Below are 24,274 nucleotides of genomic sequence, written 5' to 3' on the forward strand. Positions count from 1 at the left end.
CTAGAAGGGACATGAAGGAACTACAGTTCATGAAATTTTTAACTAACAATATTTTAAGAATGAATAGCATCATTTATTATTTATTTATTGTTTTTATATTTAATTAAATATTAAATTTAATTATTAAAATTAATATTAATTAAATAATTTATTTATTATTTATTGACTTATTTATTCAAACTAGGCAAACACTCACTGATAAATCAAAATCTCTTCTAATTTCTTGTATGTAAACTCAGTCACTTCTGAAATTTTAATAGAATAAGTACTACCAAGGTCTTCATATTGAATTTAAGAGCTGTCTTCTCTATATTCTAATTCCAAATAATAACAATAAAACGTAGTCGGCATAAAGAACTAGATTACACTATTTAAGAAATTGCCCCATCAGGCTTTATCCTTCTCAGAAACAAAGTCCCTCTGAACATCACTTCACATTACAACACATACCATGCATACAACACATTCTCATTACATATGTGACTTTAACACACTAAAACAAAAAGCAGATGGTTTAGTTCCTCAACTGGCATTGTTCAAGGCAACTAAGTCAACAAACTTGGAGGTGAGAACAGCTAGATAGAACACCTACCTGATATCAAATACCCTTTCAGTCGCGGGAGGAGCGTTTCCGGATCTATAAGAGTGAGCTTCCCTAGACATTCAGCAACAACATTTCTGGTGCCTTCCTCCGCACACTCACAGTGCTTTAGCAGTAAGGCCCAGATGTTCTCAACATACGGCTTAAGTCCTGCCACCGATGCAGAGCTGATTATCTCCTTCAAGGAATGAAGCAGAAGATACTGCCTTTTGGGCTGACTGGTTATTTCCTGTAGTACGAATGGCAGATACTCAGGAAGGTTGCCTACACTAATGCTGCCTAGTGCATAGGATGCAGCTGATTTAACTTCTTCACTAGGAGATGAGAAAGCCTCTAATATTACAGATTTTAATTCTAACTGCCCACTTAAGTCAATATGATGTCCAACTTCTCCAAGAGAAAGGAGTGCTAAGAGACGAATGGAATCTGTAGACCTTGAGTTCTTGACATCTTGAATAAACTGACCTACTACAGCAGGCCCCTCCTTAGGGCATGCTCGGGTAAGGGCAGCTACACATTTGGCAATGGAATAATAAGACTGCTTATGAGTGAGAGCTGTGCTCTGAGAGTAAACTGGACCAGTCAGCATGCGCAATAAATCCATGTAGCCCAGGTTGTTTGTTCCAGTGACAACCAGAGCTTGGAAAAAGTCCAGCATGGCACTGAGAGCTCCTCCCTGCAGGAGAGGTGATCTCACAAGACCAATCAGTTCATTGAGAATGGAGCCACTTATCTTTGAAAGGGAGGAGGGGTAGACTTTTGCCAGGGTAGTAAGAAAGCTGATCGCCATCTGCGAAACATGCATATCACTCTCGCTGATGAGAGGAGGGAGCTCGTCCAGGACCGCGTCAATCATGGCAGCAGTCAGACTGTCGCTATAGTTTTTAATTAGAATATCTAGGGCAGAAAGGGTTCCCAGTTTCAAAGCTCTCTGATTTTTCCTGAGAAATGAAGCAAGGATAGGCACTCCTTCTCCCAGGACAGGCCTCAAATCTATCTTCAACGGTGATCCAGCAATCAGTGTCAAAGCTTTCACTGTAGTTAGCCGGGTAATTTCATTCTTGAGTCTCTCCAAGAATATCTGAAGTGTATTTGATAAGTCAGGACCCAAATTGTCTCCAAGGTTGCAAATAATTTGTCCCATACAGGAAATAGCCCTTTCCTTGACTTCCTGATCAATATCAGCTGCTTTTAACCTCTTAATTGTACAGGTAAACAGATCTTTGATGTAAGGAGCTGCATCGAATGAGGAAGGCTGATCTAGAGGCCGGATGACTTTGACCAGCTGCTGAGTGACGAGAAGAGCTTCTGACGTGATCTTGTAAAACGGGTCTCCAACACAAGCCACCACTGGAGGAACCAAGGCCTGAACATGAGGGTGGAAGACTTGAGGAGAGTGGTTACAGAGGATCACGTACAGGCACGACAGGGCATCGATCTTCAAATTCGAGGAGCTGGATTTATCATTCAGTGAGAAAATAATTCCTGAAAACCAAGAAAAACATCTAATCGTTTCTATGTAGTTTTCAGAAAGACTTAAAATTTCCAGCTGCATATAATATCTAAAATGGCAGGTGCTTTACAGTCTATAGAAAATATTAAATCCCCCTTACTTACAAAGGGATAACTTCAAGTGTTCAAACAAATTAAAAAGTTGTAGGTACAAATTTTCATAAACTTTAAGTGCTAAAATTAAAGTGTTTAATTAGTATCCAAAGAGATTGTTCCATACATACCTGGTACAAGTACAGGAATGTGTTGTGTTAGAGCCCCAGGTAACACATTTACCAGTTCAGTTAACATGTTAAAACAACACTGTCGGGTCTTTACACTTTTTTCTTTCATCTGTTTGTGAAGAGCTTTAACGATGTTGGGAACCTGCAATCATTACACATTCATTAGCTAGCTGATCCAAAGGTACTGCCTCCATATACTTTTGTTGTTGTTTTTTGGCTTTTTCAAGACAGGGTTTTTCTATGTGTAGCGCTGGCTGTCCTGAAACAAACTCTGTAGAGCAGGCTGACCTTGAACTAAGTGTTGGGATTAAAGATATGCACCACCACCACCCAGTTAATCTTTTTAATTTAATTTTTTAAAATTATTTATTGAGAGATGCAATGTTCTGCCTGCATGCATGACTGCATGCCAGAAGAGGGCACCATATCTCATTGTAGATTGTTGTGAGCCACCATGTGGTTGCCGGGAATTGAACTCAGGACCTCTGGGCCATCTCTCCAGTGCCTCCATACACTTAATATGACTTACAGGAAATGAGCAAAAGAATCTATCTTTTCTATCATGTTTCCAATGCAGCTCCCAACACTGCTAAGACAGACACTGTTATACAGGAGCCAAGTTTAGGCACATGTGCATATCTTGTACATACTGTTCTGTAACTATACTTGCTCAGTAACATCAAAAAAGTGGAGAAATCTTCCTAACACGCAACAAGTCTTCAATGACCAGAATCATTTCCAACCAAAACTTGAAGCATATTAATTTAAAAAATAGAAAAATACCATCAAATTGGTGTCCTTTTTCTCTTTTTTAGTTTGCTATTACAAAAGACTTCATACTTCAAAGGTACAAACAGTAGAGGTAAAATTCAGAGACATCTGATCAAAACTTTCTAATGTTTAGCAAACCCTGGTGTGTTCTTTACTGGCTATAGACAGGGATTTCCTTTCCGACCCCTCAAATTCAAACAGTAACTAAGCAGAGAGAATAAAACACCCCCTCCCTAACACAGACAAAGCTTATAAATAAAACTGATCGAGAAATAAAAACAATAGAGATTCTCATAATTCCTTATGGTTCTTCTACTATCTGTCTATCTAATTTATTCTCTATTTCAAAATATCCTTTTTCATAGTTAATCTCCATGTTCACTTCTATTAACAAGTTCAGATCAAAATGTATTTGCATTACTTAAAAATAGGGTAGACGGCCAGACGGTGGTGGCATGAGCCTTTAATCCAAGCACTTGAGAGGCAGAAGCAGGTGGATACATCTCTCTAAGGCCGGCCTGGTCTACAGAGTGAGTTCCAGGGGAGCCAGGGCTGCAAAGTGAGACCGTCTTGGGGGGGGGGGGGGATGCAGAGAAACAGTATTTATTCTCTTCTGGTTTAATCACAACAACTGCTTTGTGATCTATGAAATACATTTGGAAATACAAGGCATAGCATATCATGCCTGCAATCTTAGCACTTAGGGACACAGGCAAAAGGACTCCGAGCTTGGGCCACTGCATGGGATCATCTAAAATAACACAAAAAACCCAGTAACAAAAACACAAAAATGCCTAGAGCTGCTATAAATTACATATGGATAGGAAAATGCCCAGTATGAACAAACGCTCAGTAAATAGAGTGGAAGTGGTGAATGTCACTGGGCAGCAAACCAGACACTAGAATTAGACTGGTCACTTCATCCACACACCATCATCCAACCCTGGTAGCTATTTCTGAGTAAACCCTATTACAAAGGACTAAAAGCAAGGCTTAATAAAGATGACTAACTTGTCTAAGGTCACACAAATTACAAGTGAAGCTGGCTATATGATCTCACAGCTTTGATTTCTCCATTAATATCAGAGATCATTTCCTGAATCTTTAGGATGAGCACCGCACCCATTAACCCTGTGCTTCTCTCAGTCATCCTGCACTCCCTCTCCCCTGAGAACAGGTAAGGTCCCGCCCGTGACTGTTAGCACAGGCCCACACTGACCTGACTCTGAAGCATTGTTAAGGGGGTTTCTCCCTGTTCCATTGCATCAGGGTCACACAGCCAACTCTGCACAGGACGAGTTTGCTTCAAAAGAGAAAGGTACGCATGAAAAACATCTGCCTTGACATTCTCTTCACGCTCTTTAAATCTGGATATCAGTGCAGGCGAGACGGTCTTGTAGAATTCTGGAAGCATTTCATGGCGGGTGCTAACCACAGCGTCTAGGCACTTAGCAGCTGCACGTCTCACTTTCCAGCTCATGTCGTCATCGTCACTGTATTCATCGTCACTTCCTAGAGGGAAGCGTCAACGGTGAACAGGCGACCAATGGCAGACAAAGTACATGTTTTAACACAGAACGTGAACTGGTGTTTCAATGAAGACAACTAGTTAATGTAGCTTCTTTAACGTACACAGGTGGCTTAGGCAGAGTAAAATGCAAAACAGAACTCATTACAACCACACCCATTTTAATCTGCTGAGCCCCGTCTTGTTATGAAGATGACAAACTGTAGTTTACAACCCTTTCATTAATACAGCAGATGCTTAGAAACTCATAAATTTTTCAGTCTTTGAACCAAATTCAAGACTTAGTAGGAGAAAAAAATAAATCAATCAATGGGCATTTATCAGATGAACTGTGGCCGAGGTTTGGCTATAGATCAGTAAAGAGGACAGCTATGACCAGTTTTCAGCAAGAAGGCTACTGCTGTGGCCTCACAGAGCTCCTCCCTGAACCTCCTCTGTGCTATCGGAGCAAAAGGCATGATCTAAGAGATTGGACAGCTATCCTTCTTAAGAAAATTCAACCAAATAGTGCTAAAATAAAAGGCATTAGATTCATTCAATAATACCTATTTAAAAATTACAAGGTAGCACCAAGGTAAGACTTAATCTATTAACAGAAAATAAACCAAATTCTTTCTTCTACAACACATCAGGAAAACTGCATCCTAGAAATACATGTTTAATAGAAAGTTAATAAATGTCTTAATCACAGGTGGCTGAGTAATATTTCTTATATTTAGCCCATCTCATTTTAAAGTAGCAGAAGAACTTGGATTATTTAGCATGATAAATACCAACTCAAAACCCAAAACATACATTTTACCCCTGAAGTTTCTCCTCATTAATATAACATATTTATCAAGTGACTACTACAGGCCAAGTACTATCCAAATCACCACACTAAAAGCAAAGCAATCAAGGTTAAATTTTCTAGTCTTCAGGAATACTGCATTCTGATAGGTGAGTGGTCATCAATTACAATATGCACAAAATGATTATTGCTAAAATAAAAATGCTAAAAGGGTATAAAATAGTGTGAAATGAGGGAAAGCTCTGGGGTGCGGGGTATGAAGGAGCCATTCTAAGATAGAAGAGACTAAAAAAGAAGAAGCAGAGACTGAAGAGGCAGGGATAAGATAGATATTTTAGTTAAACAACCAGTAACATCAATTAAATAGTCATGTACGAAACCAGATTTGCAGAAAAGGTGTAGAGCTGAGCTAATTAATATTGATACTAAACTCAGAAGATGAGGTAAGATCCAAAGGAAAACTAAGAGTGTTACAGATTAAGTACAAAGATTTAGCCCAGGCACATCCCTATTTAGTGGTTAGAGATGAATAAGAACCAGAAGAGAAGACAGAGAGAGGTGTGATATCCTAGTCACTGGATACTAGCTAAGAGAGTAAGTAATAAACATTTTTGGGGCATTTCAATTTTGTCCATCACTGGAACTGCATTCAAGACAGAAGAGGAAGAAAAGAACTGAACAACACTGGTTTGAGGAGAGTTGCTGTAGAGAGGAAATGGGGCAGTGCCTGCTGGAGGAGGAGATGGAGTTGGGGAGATTGTACTTGTTTCTTAGATGAGCTACATCACAGATTTTCTAAGAAATTTATTGCATAAGTTCACAAAATATAACTAAAAATTACTATAAAAGTAACAGAAAACCTACTAACCCAGGGACTTGGTAATTTATCTATTTTAATATCTCTATTATAATTCTTCAAAACAAAAACCAGCAATCGCTATGTCCCTGAAGCACTACCACAAACCAGCCCAAATTCAATCAGAAATGTTTACATTATTTATGAACAATAACAGCATCTCAAACAATATTTAGATTTTTTCAATACCAAACTACCTGAATATGTACATATTTAGATCCATTTTTCAAAAACAATTACTTATATTGCACAAAAGCTTTATTTTTTTTTTTTAAAAAAAACTATATATTGCCTTTAAAATCACTCAGGAGGCAGAGGCAGGCAGATCTCTGAGTTCAAGGCCAGCCTGGTCTACAGAGGGAGCTGCAGGACAGCCAGGGCTACAAAGGGAAACCCTGTTTCACTGGGTTTATAAAGAATAGAGTGGTTATCCACCACTATGCTTAAGACTCGAGGCTTGAGCACCACAAGGAAAAACAAAAAAGAAAAGAAAAAAAAAAAGAAATCTAAGGAACAAAACTACGGTACAATTTGCAGTTATGAACCAATTTTCCACCTGGGATACTGGCTTCTTCTGCCGTCTATATAACTGAAATACCTTGATCATCATCATCTCCACCATCAGCATCCATAGCATTCTCATCTTCATCTTCATCATCATAATTGTAATTTGGATCATAGGTAAGATATTTTAGACAAATGTTTATAATGGTAGAAACATGAGGATAAACTTCCTTAGGACATCTGAATATAAAGACAAGAGCTGTTTTAAAACACACAGACACCATACTTTTCTCCCTGCTTCAGTTATTAGCAGTACCAGCAAAATAGTTTCTGACCACTTAAATTTTTGTTCCACGAGCTTCATGTTTGAAAAGATTTCCCTTTCAAATGATATTTAGTTTTAGGATGTGTATACACATACTACTACATGGTTCAAGGCTGAGCAGTAGAGAGATACTTAAGTCAATGGCACTTATAAAATTGTTAGTGAATATTCACTTAACATGGTATTTTCTCCCTGTATACTAATTATCAATGAAAAATATACATATGCTCACAGATTCAAAATTAAAGGAGCAATTCATGGTTCTTAATAAAATGAATCTCACCATTACTAATTTTCAAAATATGGTATGGAGGCTGGAGACAGTTTAGTGGTCAGGAGCCCTGGTGGCTCTTGCAAAGACCCTCGATTCAATCCCAGCATTCACATGGAGGCTCACACCTGCCTGTGAGCTCCAGTCCCAGGGATCTGATATTTTCTTCTGGTTTCCATGAGTGCCAGGCGTGCACAGGGTGCAGGCGTGCACATAGCCCAAACACCCACACAGATTGAAACATCAAAAGACAACAGTAATAATAAATTACTTTTAAACTGGCAGCACTATAAAAGTGCTCCCGAAACCATGAGGCAAAAGGGCAAAGTCCAGACCAAAACTAGTTAGGCTCAAGACATCCAAACAAACTGTATTAGTCAAAGACAAACATTCAGCTAATACTGCGCTCACACAATTTTAGCCAATACTGTCTGAAACATAAAGGTTGAAAAGAAGTGCAACCTATTATGCTTCTCTTTGGAAAACCCACCCTGTTATTCTGGAAACAGACTATATTACATGGCACTTCCCCCGGTATGAATAACTGAATACTGTTTGAGTGTTTTTAAGTTCTAACAATGATAAATATTTTCAAAGTAAACAGAAATACTACATTTTATAATATTAAGATGACAATTGCTACAAATATTCTATTAGCAATCAATTACTATTTATGAAGAATTACATACAAAATCCTATGCTATTTTTCTTTATTTACCTAATCTTAAAATGATTATTTCAATCTTAAGGAGAAAACTTTTTTAAATACAAAGACTTTAAAAAAAAATACAGAGTTCTGAAAAACTTACCTTCTCACAAATGATTCAAAAGCTTGAATGCAGTATTCTCTTAGTTCATCATCATCTACGTTACAAAATTTTACTACCAAAGGAATTATCTTCTCAAGGTATTCACCTAAGAAAAGCATATTGTTTTTTTAAAACCAAACACTTAAGAAAAAAATTAAAAAAAACAATTTTAAGGGGCAGGAGAGATGGCTCAGAGGTTAAGAGCATTGCCTGAGTTCAATTCCCAGCAACCACATGGTGGCTCACAACCATCTGTAATGGGTTCTGGTGCCCTCTTCTGGCCTGCAGGCATACATACAGACAGAATATTGTCTGTATGTCTTATTTATACATATGTCTTATTTATACATAATAAATAAATAATTTAAAAAAGTCCTGGGGTTTAAAAAAAAAAACAATTTTAGGGGGCCAGCCAGCGAGCAAGCTCAGAGGGTAAAGGTGCCTCCCGCACAGGCTGGAGGCCTGGCTTTGATCCCCACGTACAGGTGGGTGCAGAGAACTGACCGCAGAGTTGATCTCTGACCTCACATGAGCATTGAGTCACACACACACACACACACACACACACACACACACACACACACACACCCCATGCACAAACAACATACAAACAAGTAGAAAAAAGACAACTCTGAAACATTTAAAAAGGTCTTACCTATTCTATGGCCAGCCTGCCTACTAATAGCAGCAATACATTGGATGTAGGTCCTTGTGGTTGACATGGAGTCATTTTTGGACAACTCTGACAACAGATGTTCAATAAGGTCTACAAAGACTATATTCCCACAGCTCATTACTAGATGGCCAAGAGCAATGATGGTTCTTTTCCGCACTGCAAGTCTAGGGCTTGTCAGCTGGGGGAGCAGACAGCTCAGAATTGAAGGATGGAAATTTACAAGAAGTCCTCCTTGCCTTAAAGAAAGAAAAAAAGAAAAAAAAAAAAAAAAAGAAAAATCAATCCACCATGCAAGAGCACTACTAATATGTCTAGACTCTGAACTCAATGTATGTATTTGGGGTACAAATTAGGTTGAGACAAACTGAAACTCAGAGTAAAAGAAAAGCTAAATTTTCACTGCCACCATCGATGCATCTGAAAACCCAAGCCAAACGTACATGGAGATGTTTCACCAAGTAACTCCTGTGAGGCCTGCATTACCTACTATATACACTGGCTAACCAATTGCTGGCAAAACACCAAATAAAACAAAAGGCACAATGATCTTGTCACGTCCCTCCTTCAAAGTATTTTATCTACTTAGTTGTGTTTTTTTTTGAGTACTCACGACACCAAAAACCCAGATGTCTGTTCACTTTTTCCCTTCTTTTCTCTGCCTACCTCATGCTCAGTTTTATTGGTTCATTTGCTCCCAATATTGTGTTTCCCAATCTCTCAACATGCACAGACAGCTAAATTATATATTATATATATAAACCAAAGTATATTTACTATCATGTGCCAACAGTGCCAGTCTGCAAATCACACAGGGGACAAAGAGACTGTCTGGGTTATCACTGCTTAACAGTTAAGCACACATTCCTGCCCAGTTCGCAGGATCCCAGTCCACCAAAGACTCCTACTGCCTTTGTGTTCACTCTAACAACTGGACTTCTCCACCCTCACCGGCACACTCTACACCTCTGCACAGTTCCTCACCCGAGTGCCATCTGTTCCTCCAATTCACCCATGAAAAGCTTCACTGAGCACAGTCCCACTTAGTCTCGACTCCTTTGGCTTTCGGCCATTTCCCTTCTTACCTCCTAGAGCACAAGAGCTCTGTGTGACAGGGCAATCATAGCCCCTCGTTACGTATTTAATAAATGCACAATTTTCTCTATCAAAATCCTCAACTATTTTATATTAAACCAATATAACCACAATACTAGTCACAAATGAATAACTAATAATTGTTAGAAACAAGGATACACTGAAACTAAAATGTCCTTTAAAGTTCATTTTCTTAGAAGTGCCTTATTTATTCCTAAGCCAACCTGCCACAAAAAGTAGGAAAGCAACAAGTGAATAAAATCCACCCTCCCCCCGCCACACAAACATGCAGTGTAAACACGGTTGTTCAACTGCAAATTTGTGACTTCCACTAAAGCACCTCCTCATGTCAGCAGATTACTGAACATGAACACAGTAATAACAAACTGCTAAAAATGTACAATCACAAACTTAAGATTTTTTTCAGAATCATGAAACATCCGTGACACATATTAGCCTACATTTCCTTTACCCCCAACCACAGAAATCTAGGCCAAGCTTTATTACAGTTATAACACACGATACAAATAAATAGTGGGCACATTTACCTGCTCAGCATATCTGCCATAATATCCAAGGCCTCTAGCTGGACAGAGACATCTTCCTGCTTTGCTATTGCGCTGGTAAGGCGGCCAGTAATCTTCTTACATACATTAGCAGCTAGTGCAGAGCCTTTAAGGGGTGTAAATAAAAAAAAATTAAATATGTCAAATCTATCTGATATCTGTACCGGTAACCAAATATTGTTCAAGACACTTAAGAGAGCCTTACTAAGGAAAAAAATGTGTAAAAATAATTAGACCTAACCAAGAATCAAAAATCTTAACTGTCAAGGGGTACGGGAAATGTAACAACTATCACTATTCACATTTTGCTGGGCTAGAAGTCTGTAGTGCTTGTGGCAAACAAATGTCTAGATTGAAATGTATCAAGGGTTTGCTGCTCTTGAATTCTTTCTATCAACTGCCATTTATGTTCTGATGCATTTGCACTGCAATTTAAACAGTTTCTAAAAAGAAAAAAGTAACACGTTTAAGCTACAATGTAGTTACTTCACACCAAATGGAGATGTTGCTCATGTGCATGTAGACAGAGAGATCCCCCCCACACCATACTGCTTCAACACAAATACCCTACAGAACTGAGTCTATATATTTAAATTCCATTTACTCAAAAGTTACATTTGTGTTTAAGAAATATAAAGCTTCAAATTATCTCTTTTCCCTTGGAATGCAGGGAAGGTGTATCTCCATGTAGAAAGAAAATAAGAAAAAATATTCTTGCTTACCACTGGAAGCTGGAGGAAGTTCCCCAATTACTGTTTTAAGGCCAATACTGGAAATATCCCGAAGCTGCTCCTTATCGGAAAGCATGTTTGTGCAGAGGGTGTCTACAATCGTCTCTACTTGATATTCTTTGACTTTACTCACTAAAGGGCCAAGACTGCAACAGAAAGAAGGAATTTCTTTTAGCAACTAGATAAAAACAAAAATAAACAGAAAAAGTAGGCACAAATAGAAAACTTGCCTAGTAAATGTCAATTTTAACCATGGATGTCTACATCATAAATGATACACAAATAAAGATGAAGGAGAACTGACTGATAGAACTCCTGTAGTTGGTTCCTAATTTTCCCCCACTGATTTACAGCAGAATAACAAAAAAATGAGGAAGATTTCCATCCTACAGGCTAACCCTTCAAGCACACAAACACAAGCAAACGAAAGCTTTAATAGTCAGGGGTCTGTTCCCAACAAGCTTCAGCTGTAAGAAAAGTCCCATATGATGCTACATTGCTAACTCTGACTCTTATTATTGTTCTAGTTTAATTTCCTGTCTAAATTCTAAAAGCACAATGAAAACCACTAGTCCTATTATATGCTCTCAAAGCACACTGCACATCTGTTTTATATAGCTGTGTTTCTATTACTCTTGCTGGTTGAACCCCTCCATGAGGATAGAAGTCCTTTCTGTATTTTCTGGAGTATGTAGCAGGCATGTTCAGTTATGAATATTCATTAAGAAACAACTGTTAGACAAGATTCCTGATAAAGAAGACATAAGCTCTAAAATAGGGGACTTACTATGAAGCTTATGAGGTAAGAAATTCACATAACTATAAAATATAAAAAGGCACTAACTATTTTACAGTTTACAAAAACTTACACATTCAATATTATTGGCAGATTTAAAGCACAATGTTTTTTGGTAGTAGACTCTTAAGAGATAAACAGAAAGAAAAACTATTTCAAAACTCTCACTTTGGTAAACAACCCTAATCAAATACAAGGCTCACCAAAGTTATGAGACTTAGTGGGGAAAGGATGTTAAAATATAAACAAGGAAAAGAAAAAAGCATAACCATTCCTAATGGAGAAGTAAGACTAGAAACTAAAATAAATGGAATGTATACTGAAAGAAATGATGAAATGGAGGCTGGAGAGATGGCTTGACTAGTGAAGAGCTTTCCTTAAGTATATGCGCATGTGCGTGCACACACACACACACACAAATGTGCACATACACCACGAACATATACAACAAATTATATCCTCAAATAGTAAAGAGTACTATTCTGTAAATTTCTTAATGTTTGAAATTAAAAAAATTAATTTTCATGTATAGTTTTGCATTCAATTTGTTGGGGAAGCACATGCCATGTACTCTGGATAATTACTGTGTATTGATGAAAACATCAAAATCCAAGGAAAAAACAAGTCCTCAACAGCATTCAGTGACAGTCTGAACCTTTCAGTGGACTTTCAGAAGGTACCCAGATCCTTAAAAAATCTAAAGGAGTGGGGTGGGTGAAAATCAAGCAGAAAAAAAGAAAAGCAACTTCTACAAATCCAACTATATCAACATTTACAAAACATTAATAAAGACTCCCGTGCTATGAAACAGTCAAATATTAGGTGATAGCAATTAAACACGTGTATGCTTAATCACTGATAAAGATGACTCTGCTTCCATCTTCGCTGGATAAATATGCAAAGCAAGCAGTAAGTTAAGAATTCCTTCACTCATGTCTCCTCCTGGGTTATTTTCCATTTCCTAATTTCCCCGTCTGCTTTTTGGGTATAATTCCCACCTGTCCTTTCATTCAGGTGAATCTAATCTCTCTCATTACTCCAACAATCTTGCACTTATCACTGCTGAGTTTGAATGAAGGCTTCCTTAATGTTTAAACACGAATCAATAGTTTCATCTTTAACAACATGCACTTTTAAAATGCATGTAAAGAAAACTGATATTACTAAAGAGAAACAACAAAACAGTATTAGAAATCTTAAGATCCCTCTCAGCCAATAGATTATTCAAACCAAACACCAGAGAAGATCTACCGCCAATAGTTGATGTGGGATTCCCCTCTGTATGCTGTGATTACCATTAATGAATAAAGAAACTGCTTTGGACCTGGGCAGAACAGAGCTAGGCGGGGAAAACTAAACTGAATGCTGGGAGAAGGAACACAGAGTGAGGAGAAGCCATGGAGCTGCCAATGGAGACAGACGTGCTGAAATTTTGCTGGTAGGCCACGACCTTGTGGTGATGCACAGATTAATGGAGATAGGTTAAATTAAGATGTAAGAGTTAGCCAATAAGAAGCTAGAGCTAATGGGCCAAGTAGTGATTTAAATAATATAGTTTCTGTGATTATTTCAGGAGTCTGGGAAGGCAGAAAAACAAACAAGTGGCTTCCTATTACAAATTGGCACTCCAATGTGGCTGACTAAATTCACATAAAACCTTAGAGGGCTTGGAAAAGACTTCTAGACACTAAAAAACAAAATTTAGCCACATTTTTTAAAAAATGGGCTTTGCTTGCTGGCGGCGTGCCACAGCTCCTTTAAGAGAGGTCTTACTGATTCAGTGGTAACAGAAAAACAGCCATGGCTTCCTGAACTGCACAGTCAGCACGAACTCTTAACTCTTTCTGGAGGTTTGGTTATGGAGCATTTAAATGGGGCTTGTGAGCAGATTGCTACAACTTGCTTAATGGCAACACAGATGCACTGTATGCATAAAAATGGGGATGTGAGTAATAGAGTAAAAATAATAAGTCACATAAAGATGAAAAATACAGTCTGGATTATGAATATTATTGTGTTTTCTTTGAATTTTTTGACTGCGAAGGATTTAAGTATAAAGATATTTCTTTGTATGGGCTGCTAAGTTAAACCAACATAAAGGTATCTTGACTTCAGAATTTGAGTCTAAGGATATGCTGCTTTGGAAAAGAGGTTCTGCTTCTGTTTCCACAGACAATGAGAACCTGTGGATTAATTCAAGATTTATGTGGTTTGATGAACTAAACCCCTTAAAGGTCACCTTGAACATCCCTCAAAAAGTTACTTAGCCCAATAAACAGCAGGAAGCAGTTTGGAGACAACTATGCCCATATTCCCAAATATTGTTTGTAAATGTTTCTTTACATTTAAAGGGGGATTTGCTATAGAGATGGATACTTTCCATTAGTATGGCTCTTGCTCTATTGATACAAATTTAAGACAATTTTGTTGTATGTATTTCTGTTTTTGATTAAGGTATTGTGTTTGAATATATAAGAATAATAGGTTAATAGATAATCAAATATAATAGTCAACCTTGTAGTCATGTTAGTTAGATTTTCTAGATGTACAGAGATGTATTTCAGATAGGTATTCTTCGAACCTTTCAAAGACTATAGAATATGGCATTTAAAATGTTTTAAAAATTTAGGACTTATCATGACAATGAGACACATCTGCTCCTGGCAGCACCAATCTACTTCAAGAGAAAGATGGGCATCAAAGAGGCTCCTTATAGTGTTGGTTAGCCATTTGGACAAGAAACTGCTCTTGCCTGGATTGCATAATGAACTGAACATGCAGGACCCATAGAGAAGTAGCTGCTGAATTTGCCTAAAGGTGAGATGGTCTGCCAGACATTCTACAGGACACAGAAAAAAGTGACTGTCAGTCAGCCAATATAGGTGGAACTGTCTTTGAGATTTCCTGCTTCATCAAAAAGTCTGCCAATACTATGGGCCTGTAGGATGAAGATGAACTCTGGATGACTGTACAAGTAGCAAGACGTCTCTGTCAATTCTAGAGTTTTGAAAGTCGTTTACAATGCACTTCCTGTTTACTTAGGTAGGTAATATTGTATCTTTCTGGAGTCTCTGATGGAGTTAAAGGATATAGTTTTCCTTAGTCACAATAAAAGATAAAATAGATATAAATATTGTAACCATAATTCTTGCTTGATAACTGTTTTGTTACATGTAATTTTACTATGTTAAAATTAAAATATTCTTTTTTATTTAAACAGAAAAGGGGAGGAGATATGGGAGTCCCCGCTGTATGCTGTGATTAGCATTAATGAATAAAAAAAACTGCTTTGGACCTATAGCAGGGGAGAACTGAGCTAGGCTGGGAAAACTAAACTGAATGCTGGGAGAAGAAAGGAAGAGTGAGGAGAAGCCACGTAGCTCCACAGGAGACAGATGCCAGAACTTTACCTGGTAAGCCTCGTGGCAATACACAGATTAATAGAAATGGGTTAAATTAAGATGCAAAAGTTAGCCAATAAGAAGCTAGAGCTAATGGGCAAAGCAGTGATTTAATTAACAGTTTCTGTGTGGTTATTTCAGGAATCTGGGCAGCTGGGAAACGAACAAGTGGCCAGGCAGTCTCGCACAACAAATAGCCCAACTTAATAACAAGGACTCCAACAGATCCACCACTGAAGTGACTGTTAGGTACAAAACTCCAAGGATTTAACACAAATTAATGTAACTAACAGATATGAGAAACTGGCTCATGGTTGAAGACTGAGCACTAGTAGCAGCACGTTGGCTCCTCTCAGATATTCCTCCAGCTTCGGCATAATTATTTTAAACACAGAAATTGACAGTGATTAAAATAATATGGGCTTTTAAAGAAACAATATAGTCTCAAGAAAGGGAAAAAAATTAAGCTAGACAACGTGAGTTAGGTTAATCCAGACTTCCTATACACAGCACCAAAAGGGAAGCTTTGTGGAGGTATCTGACTCACTGTCACTGTCATCTGGAAAGTAGAGGCATATTGGCCAACAGTGAGAAAGGGCAGGGAGATGATGCTACGTGGACATAATAGCTCCCCCACTCAATTTAGACTCATCTGGTCTAAAATTTTAGCAGGACCAGGGCAGAAAGTTCCCGAACAATGACACTGCTGTAAGGACTGATGGGTCGATAGAGCACAAAAGTCTAAAACACACACTTCTGTACTCCGTTGATTTTTTTTCAAAGATGCCAGATAAATCCTAAGTTCAATTCAGTGGGGGTAAAGGAAGGTCTTTTCAACACACAGAGCTTGCAACAGCTGCCCAACCACATGGGAAGAAGTGAACGGCCCCGACCTTACACTTTCCAGAAAACCAGTTCCACACAGATCATAGAACTAAAAATAAAAACAAAAACTGTAACTAGGAGAAAAATCTTTGTAAACCAAATCAAATATTTCTTAGTACCTGAACAATAACCAGAAAACAGATACTTTATAAGTTAAATAAAAATAAACTCAAAAATTAAAATTAACAACCAAAGATCAAATTAAAAGGTATTTACAAAATAAATGCATTAATGGATTGATATAAAAATAAATTTTAGGACGAGAGTGAGAGGGAATTGGGATTGGTATATAAAAGAAGATTGTTTTAAAAATTAAAAAAAAAGAAAAAAAATATACTTTTAAAATCCTACAACTTGATAATAAAGATAAACCCAATTCTAAAAGCTGGAAAAGTCTGTAACTAAATAAATAGCCAAACTCGGGGCAAATGGTATGCAAACTTCAGATGAAAGAGCTCCTAGAACGAGGCAAGGATCATGCACTCACAGATACTGAAGCAGGTCTGTTGCACATACGACAACTTTCAGTTTCGTCTTTTACGGGACTCCTGAATGGGTAAACTAGTGGGTCTTGGATTCTTGTGCCTCTCCTGGGGCTCTGGTTGGCCTGTTCAACTTTGATATGATGGCTTACCTTTCTGATTATTGTATTTTATATTGTAAAATAAAATAACCCCTTTACTTTTTTTGAAAAACGGATCTATACACACTTGAGAAACCCTGAACAAATGATACTAAAAAGGCCACGAAGAACAGCTGCAAGAAGTGCACAGGTATTAGAAACTAGTATCTGGTCTCGTGTAGGCATACCCAAGAAGCAATTCACAGTGTAGGAATATATAGTGAATAATTCTACTACTGGCCAGAACACGTGACTCATTTATGACCCCCATTTGCCTTGTGTTACTTCTCCTTTTCCACCTTACTTCCTAAGGACAAGGAAGCTTTGCCATCCTCTGTAATTAAGCCTCCATTCTGAGTCTTCTTTTTTCCCTTTTCTTCTTGCAGTGTAAAATAACCCATAACTTTACTTTCCAAAGGACCCTCCACTTGGACATCTAACCACACAGGTGATGTCTTTTCTTTGTTATCAATTAACATTTCTTTCATAAATGTATCAAAATAAAACCAATAGCTCCCTATTTTCCACCATAAAAATTCACCTTATAAAGAGTCTCATTAAGTTACCAAATAGGGCCCACATACCCTCACAGAGAGAACTGAGAACGCTATACCTTCAACTTCAGCACAGTCAGTTCCAGATTCAGGAAGTGCAGCTAGACACAGAACCCACTGTGGTCTGATTCTAACACCTATATTTTTTTTTAAGGTTTATTTATTTTTACCTGTTGCTGGTATTCTGAGTTATGGACATGGATCAAAGAAATAGACACTGCAGAATGAATGTAGGCTTTCAAAAAGCTACAGGGGGAATAGATTTGTGGGATATTCCTTTACACTGTTGAAGATACATCACTGTGATTGGTTTTATTAAAAGGTACATAGCCAAGAGCTAGGCAGGAAGTACAGCAGGGACTTCTGGACAGAGAATGCTGGGAAGAAGAGGGAGTTGAGAGGAGACACCCTGGACACAGAGCAAGTAGTGTGGGCTTTATAAAGTAAAGGCAACCAAGTCACGTAAAAGAATGTAGATTAGAAGATGGGGTTAATTTAAAAGAAATTCGTAGAAACAAGCCTAAGCTACAGGTTGAGAATTCATAGTTAATAGTAAGTTTCCGTCTTATTATTTGTGAGTTGAGGATTGATGAAAAATCCACCTACATGAACTGATCACGTGACTAAAACGCCGACATTTAGCACCCCAGTTTCAACATGGACATTTTATGTTCGGGGAGGTGAACAGTGGAAGAGAGACACTTCAGGATATGCTATGGTTCAGAAGCAAGGGACTCAGTCTCTATGGACTGCCCAACTAAGGAGCTCCTTTTAGCAGGTCACTAAAATCTCTTACCTGAACTAGGAGTTATCTTAAGGAAACATTGCATAAACAAACATAGTCATCATAATAATTCCAGGTTTGCCAGGAATGTCTTATGACTGAGGCTATGCTAAAATTCTGAAATTTCCAAGAAAGGAAAGCCCATAAATCTCAGATAACAATTACTGATATTTACAAGAGATTATTTTAAGGCCTAAATGGCCATCACTTCACAATAAACGCCAGGTGCAATGGCCCCGTTAATATTCCACTACACTGTGTATGGGTGTTTGGCCTGCATGTATGTACCATGGAGGGCAGAAGGTGCCGGAGCCCCTGGAACTGGAGTTAGAGAAGGTTGTGCACCACTATGTAGGTGCTAGGAATTGAACCTGTGTCCTTTGAAAGAGGAGCCAGTGTTCTTAATGATTACACAATTTCTCCAACTTCTTCTAATACATTTGTATTCTTCTAAAATGTTGTCTTGTAAGGATAGTATGAAATAAACTAATTCATTATATGGAAAAAAGAAAAAAAATCAGGAACAGTGCTTAATATAAATTTATACTGTCAACATCAACTGGAAATTGGAATGGCTGAAACTGACAAGTACAAGATAAGAATTCACCTGTCTGCCTTTCTCCCAGCCCCATCCCACATGGCTGACACAGAATATAGCACCTGCAACAACACTATCACTTAGGTCCTTCTCCTTAGGTTTGGGAAACAGAGTGTAACCTTCTGTAAGTCCTAACGGGCTCTGTTCAAGGTCACCGCATGAACACTTCTTGTCCTTTGGACACTGGAATAAGCAGGTTATCTTCTTCCAGACTATAAACAGTTTCTTTCATAAAGCTGGTTTTATAAGAACAGAAAAGCCACTCACTGTGTACGGTACACATCTTGCTACCTCACTGAATTATCATTCTTTTCTGGATACTTTTTTTTTAGATTCTTCTAAAGACACTCTTTTCCTTGCGTTATAGTGGTTCATTCCCTCAGAAGAAAGCACAGGCTTAGTCTGTGAGTGTGAGTGTCCCTTGTACTCATTAAGAGTTGGTTTGATTTTCAACGTTAAAGAACCTATCAGATGTAAGGATCACCTCAACTGACCCAAACCAGCCAGGGCTGATCTGCCAAATCTGACTAGCAAGGGGTGTGTCCCTCCCAAAGCTTCTAGGGCTTGGCTGAAAAGGACAACTTCCCCAAATAGAGAAGGACTGAGTCTTCAGTCAGGGGTATAGAAATAGCTGAGCTCCCCAGCTAAATCCTCCGAACAAGAAGAACCCATCAATTCCTGGACTTGTAAATGTCTTACTGAAACAGACAGCGAATTCTGTCAAGAGGAATAAGGCCTCTGTGGTCTATTTTCACATTAGTGACAGTAAGTCTGATGCTGCTTAATGGAAGACAGGCTTTCATTTTGTAATTCTAAGTAGCCCAAATATTTTTGTTTGTTCCAATCATAAACCAATGTGGAATCCAAACAATGTCTTCACAATTAACAAGACACATGCTTTTCCTTCTGACCAGTTAACACCAGTAGAGCCTAAGTGAGCGCACAATATTCTACTGCTCATTCCCACATCTGCAGGGCATCGCCCTTACTACGATAACACACTTTAGTTTAAATATTTAAGGGCAGTCTGACCTCTGGTTTCCCTTTGAAGTGTTACCTTTAGTCATCCTGTTTTACTAGTGATCAGATTAACTGGTTTAAGTCTGCCATGTTCTCAGATGTGTTCTGCTCCACAATGGTACTAGAACTATCTACTCTTTCAGGTTTCAGAGGGATTTGTGGAAGATTTTTCAACCTTTTGGGGGGGTGGCAATCAAGTTCTTTGATAATTTTTTGATTTCTTCATAAGAATTTAGTCGTTTATGTATAAGCCATTTTTCCTTCGAGAATCAGTTATTATTATTTAGTCATGACCATGATTTTTATCCTTGCAAAGATGGCTGATCTTGTGAACTTGACAGAATAAAGAAGGAACCTCAACTGAAGAACTGCCTTCATCAGACTGGTCAGTGGGTAGGTATAACGGTATTTTCTTGATTGCCAATTGATACGAAGGGCCCAGCCCACAGTGGCCTGGGCTGAGTAAAAAAAGCAACTGACTGTAACTCTAAGAGAAACCCAGTGAAGTGGTTTTGTCTGCAGTTTCTGCTTCAGATTCCTGCCATGCTTGAGTTCCTGTTTTGGCTTTGTTCCATGGTGGACTATAACCTATAATATGAAATAAAATCCTTCTTAAGTTGCCTTTGGCTAGCGATTTATCACTGCACTAGAAAAGCTAACTGAGGGGGCTGGAGAGTTGGCTCAATGGTTAAAAGCATTGCCTGCTCTTTCAAAGGTCCTGAGTTCAATTCCCAGCAACCACATGGTGGTTCACAACCATCTGTAATGAGGCATACACACAGACAGATTATCGCATACATAATAAATAAATAAATAAATATTAAAAAAATATTTTAATTTTTTAAATTTAAAGCAGTCCCATCTGCTTGTACCCTAAGTCCTTTTGGAATACAATAGAAAGTTTCCTCCCCATTTTGTTAACAGTGCTAGGGATCAACTAGTAACTCACATATGCTGAGCAAGAACTCTAAAACCAAGCTGTATCTTTAGCCCCCCAATCTCTTGAATTATAAATGCAAACACAAAAGAGATCATTAAAAGAGTCAAAGATTCCCAGCACTCAGGAGGCAGAGGCAGGCGGATCCCCAGTTTGAGGCCAGCATGGTCTATAGAGAGAGTTCCAGATCAGCTAGAGATACACAGTGAAGCCCTGTTTCTAAAAACAAAACAAACAAAAAGATCAAAAGATTCCTATACAAATATTTGCATGTTTTCTACCACTTTAAACGCTCTGTCATTATGTTCAAAGGAGTACATGTAAGAAAGTCAGGGGATAAATGGTGGGAATTCCTTCTCCCCTTCCGCTATGTGGATCTGGAGATTGCATTCAAATCTTCAGACTTGGCAGTAAGTGCCTTTATCTGCTGAGCAACACCACCAAGGATAAAGCACTTGGTACAGACCTGTTTTATGTTAAACTTGTAAAGGTCTCAGGGTTAAGTAAACCTGCACTCAAAGTCTTTCTAGAAATTCCTATGTCAACCAATGATTTCTCACCTTTTTCAGGTTTTTCTTATAGACAGAAATCTAAATGTCTAGGCGAAAACTAACTTGAAAGATTTATATAAATCCAGTAAGGCAGTAATGGGAAAAAGCTGTAAACTGATACTGACTGATGCACACAATGACACAGAATCTCACAGATGAGATTTATCCATTAGCATCCACAAATGAAGCTGACTCACTTACATGTTTATCGTTTGTGGCACTGAGGAAGAAGGGAGGATATCACACATGCTCAGCAGACCCTCACCCACTGAGCCCTTCTTCCAGCTCATTTCACTTTCTTATTCCGAGCCAGGTCTTACTAACAGTAGGCCTTGAATCTGGAGACCCCCTTGCTTCAGCCTTACATGCAGGGCTTAAATTGGTTCAAAAAGAATTTACTGAGAACTCAGATTCTATACTCTAAGAATAATAGATACAACTGCCAAGATCCTAACTAGTAAGAAGTGCTTATTAGAGGCACACTAAAAGACAGCTGGAATTTCTGCAATTTCAAGCAGATTCTTGTAATCACATTATCAATCACATCAACTTCACTCTGGTTTTAACTATCTGCTTTTCCCCCTCACTTCTTTCTGTCTCTCCTCCCCCCCTCCGCTAGTCTGCCTCCTGTGACATCAGGCATGCACATGCAGTTGTTACTGCTGTGACTTTCTAAGATTTAAGTTTTGTTTTCCACCTCAAGTAGAACTTTCAAATGCAGACCAAAAAATCAAAACGAAACAAAAATAGACAATGGTCACACAAAAATCAATGTTTCTTGATTTCTCTACATACACTTCCTAACAGTTGTATAATCCATGAAAGTCTACACTAACGAGTGAAGAGTCTGTAATGAAATATTCTGGATTAATCACAGGCAATCACAACAGTTACCAGCAACCTAAAAATTCTAAAAAGAAATTTTCTAGAAAAGGAAGAGAGCATGAGACTTAACTACCAGTTTTCAAGTGAGCAAGCGAGACACAGCTTACCACTTGACAGCCAAGTTCTGCACCTCCCCATTCTTGTCCTCCAGCAGCTTCAGGATCATCTTCACCACTTTCCTTTCGCTGTCGTCGTCCAGCTTGATGGAGTCCTTCTGCAGTTCTGTCATCAAATCATTTGTAGCCATAAACCTGGTACAAATGGAAAAAATTCTTAAAACAATTTCATCAGGCAGTGGTAGTATACACCTTTAATCCTAGCATTTGGAAAGCAGAGGCAGGTGGATCTCTATGAGTTCAAAGCCAGCCTGGTCTACAGAGTTGAGTTCCAGGAAAGCCAGGGCTACACAGAGAAACCCTATCTCAAAACTTCTCATGCCATGAGGCAAACACTCAAACACATAAAAATCAAAAAAATATAGAAACTTTTGAACCACAGACAAAAGAAGGTTTAAAATCAAACAGACAGAAAAAAAGCCAGATCTATCACTTAATCTCAGATTTAATAAACAGGCTGAATATTCAGTAAAGGAAAGAATAAAGTGTTAGATTTCCTTCGTCCATATAGGCTAACAAAGAAATTGTTTAAAATTAATGTCACTGGATATGGGTTGATCCCATGCAAATAAAGCATTAAGAGCTGTTTAAAGCCAAATGAACACTTCCCTAATTCCTGGCTCTCAACCATTAAAATGGTTCAACTGAAATAACAAATCCTTAACAATCTTTTTCCTTTTGTTTGAACAAGACCCAGTTGAAAAAAAAATATAAAACTTTTTCACACAGAAATGCAAAAATCTACGTTTAAATTGAAAAACACAACTATAATAACTAAACTATTATAGCAATAATCTGGCAATGTGGTTAATAAGCTATGTGGTGATGGCTCGCATGACAATTTAGCAAGTGACTAGTATAAGGTAATTTCAAGGATAATTCCAATAATTAGGAATCAATAACCATTTAACATCAATGTCAGTTTTAAATTGCATAAAAGCACGTAATTCAATTTTTATCAAGTTCCATAAAACAGCTAAAGAAAAACTTCTGTTCACACTGAGACAACAGGAGATAAATTAGGCACTTTTTGATGACCCTCCTATTATAAAATAAAACAATAATAAAATCAAGGTTTTGATTAATATTCTGAAATGGGGAAATATATTAATGAAGGTATACAAATGTTTAGTCACTATTCCATTCCTATGAAGAGACACCATGACCAAGGTAGCTCTTATGAAAAAAAAGCATTTAACTGGGGGCTGGCGTACAGTTTCAGGGGGTGAGTCCCTTATCACAGAAGGGATCATGGTGGAATGCAGGCGGGCACTGAAGCAGTAACTGAGAGCTTGACCCTGATCCACAGGAGAAAAGGCAGACTGGGCCTGAAATAGGCTTTTGCAGCCTCAAAGCTACCCAAGGTGACACAGTGGCTTCAACAAGGCCACACCTCCTAATCCTTATGATCCTTTCAAACAGTTCTGCTTCCTGGTGACTAGGCATTCAAATATGGCACCCCAATGGCGGCCATCCTTATTCCAACCACCACACAAAGCATTGAAAACATTTTAACATGCTTTCCCTAAGTAAAACACTTTAAATACTCAAGGGTTTACAATCCCTCAGCGTTTATGTAATGCCAGTTGTCAGGTCCAGTAACAATAATCAATTTAAGTTAAAAAAACAAAAAAAAATAAACAATCCCAATAACAAGGAGTTTGATAGTTCTGGTACAAGAATGGGTACACTCTTTAACTAATCTATTAAGCTAGAAAAGCAAGATAAAGCTGAACACAAGCAAACAATCAACCGGCCTCTGCTTTGACATCAAAAGCATGTAATAAACCCCAGTAATTAACAAGTAAATAAACTTTAAGGCTGAAGTGAGTACCAGCAAAATTATCCACAGTATTTTTCAACATCAGA

The 24,274-nt window shown here is 38.1% G+C and overlaps 1 protein-coding gene across 1 annotated transcript in view; it reads right to left on the reverse strand.

Annotated features, from left to right (window-relative positions):
- The window catches only part of Cand1 (cullin associated and neddylation dissociated 1), a 41,027-nt gene that overhangs the window by 8,737 nt on the left and 8,016 nt on the right, over positions 1-24,274 (reverse strand). Inside the window, exons 2-10 of the mRNA XM_048418897.3 lie at positions 22,397-22,540; positions 11,248-11,402; positions 10,508-10,631; positions 8,847-9,103; positions 8,192-8,297; positions 6,881-7,026; positions 4,328-4,620; positions 2,338-2,479; positions 593-2,086 (exon numbers count right to left, since the gene is read on the reverse strand). Of these exons, the coding sequence (XP_048274854.1) occupies positions 593-2,086; positions 2,338-2,479; positions 4,328-4,620; positions 6,881-7,026; positions 8,192-8,297; positions 8,847-9,103; positions 10,508-10,631; positions 11,248-11,402; positions 22,397-22,540 (2,861 nt within the window). The remainder of the gene's footprint in view (positions 1-592; positions 2,087-2,337; positions 2,480-4,327; positions 4,621-6,880; positions 7,027-8,191; positions 8,298-8,846; positions 9,104-10,507; positions 10,632-11,247; positions 11,403-22,396; positions 22,541-24,274) is intronic.

This window comes from Myodes glareolus, chromosome 26, assembly GCF_982192425.1.
Source record: "Myodes glareolus chromosome 26, mMyoGla1.1, whole genome shotgun sequence".
In the NCBI taxonomy this organism is placed as follows: domain Eukaryota; kingdom Metazoa; phylum Chordata; class Mammalia; order Rodentia; family Cricetidae; genus Myodes; species Myodes glareolus.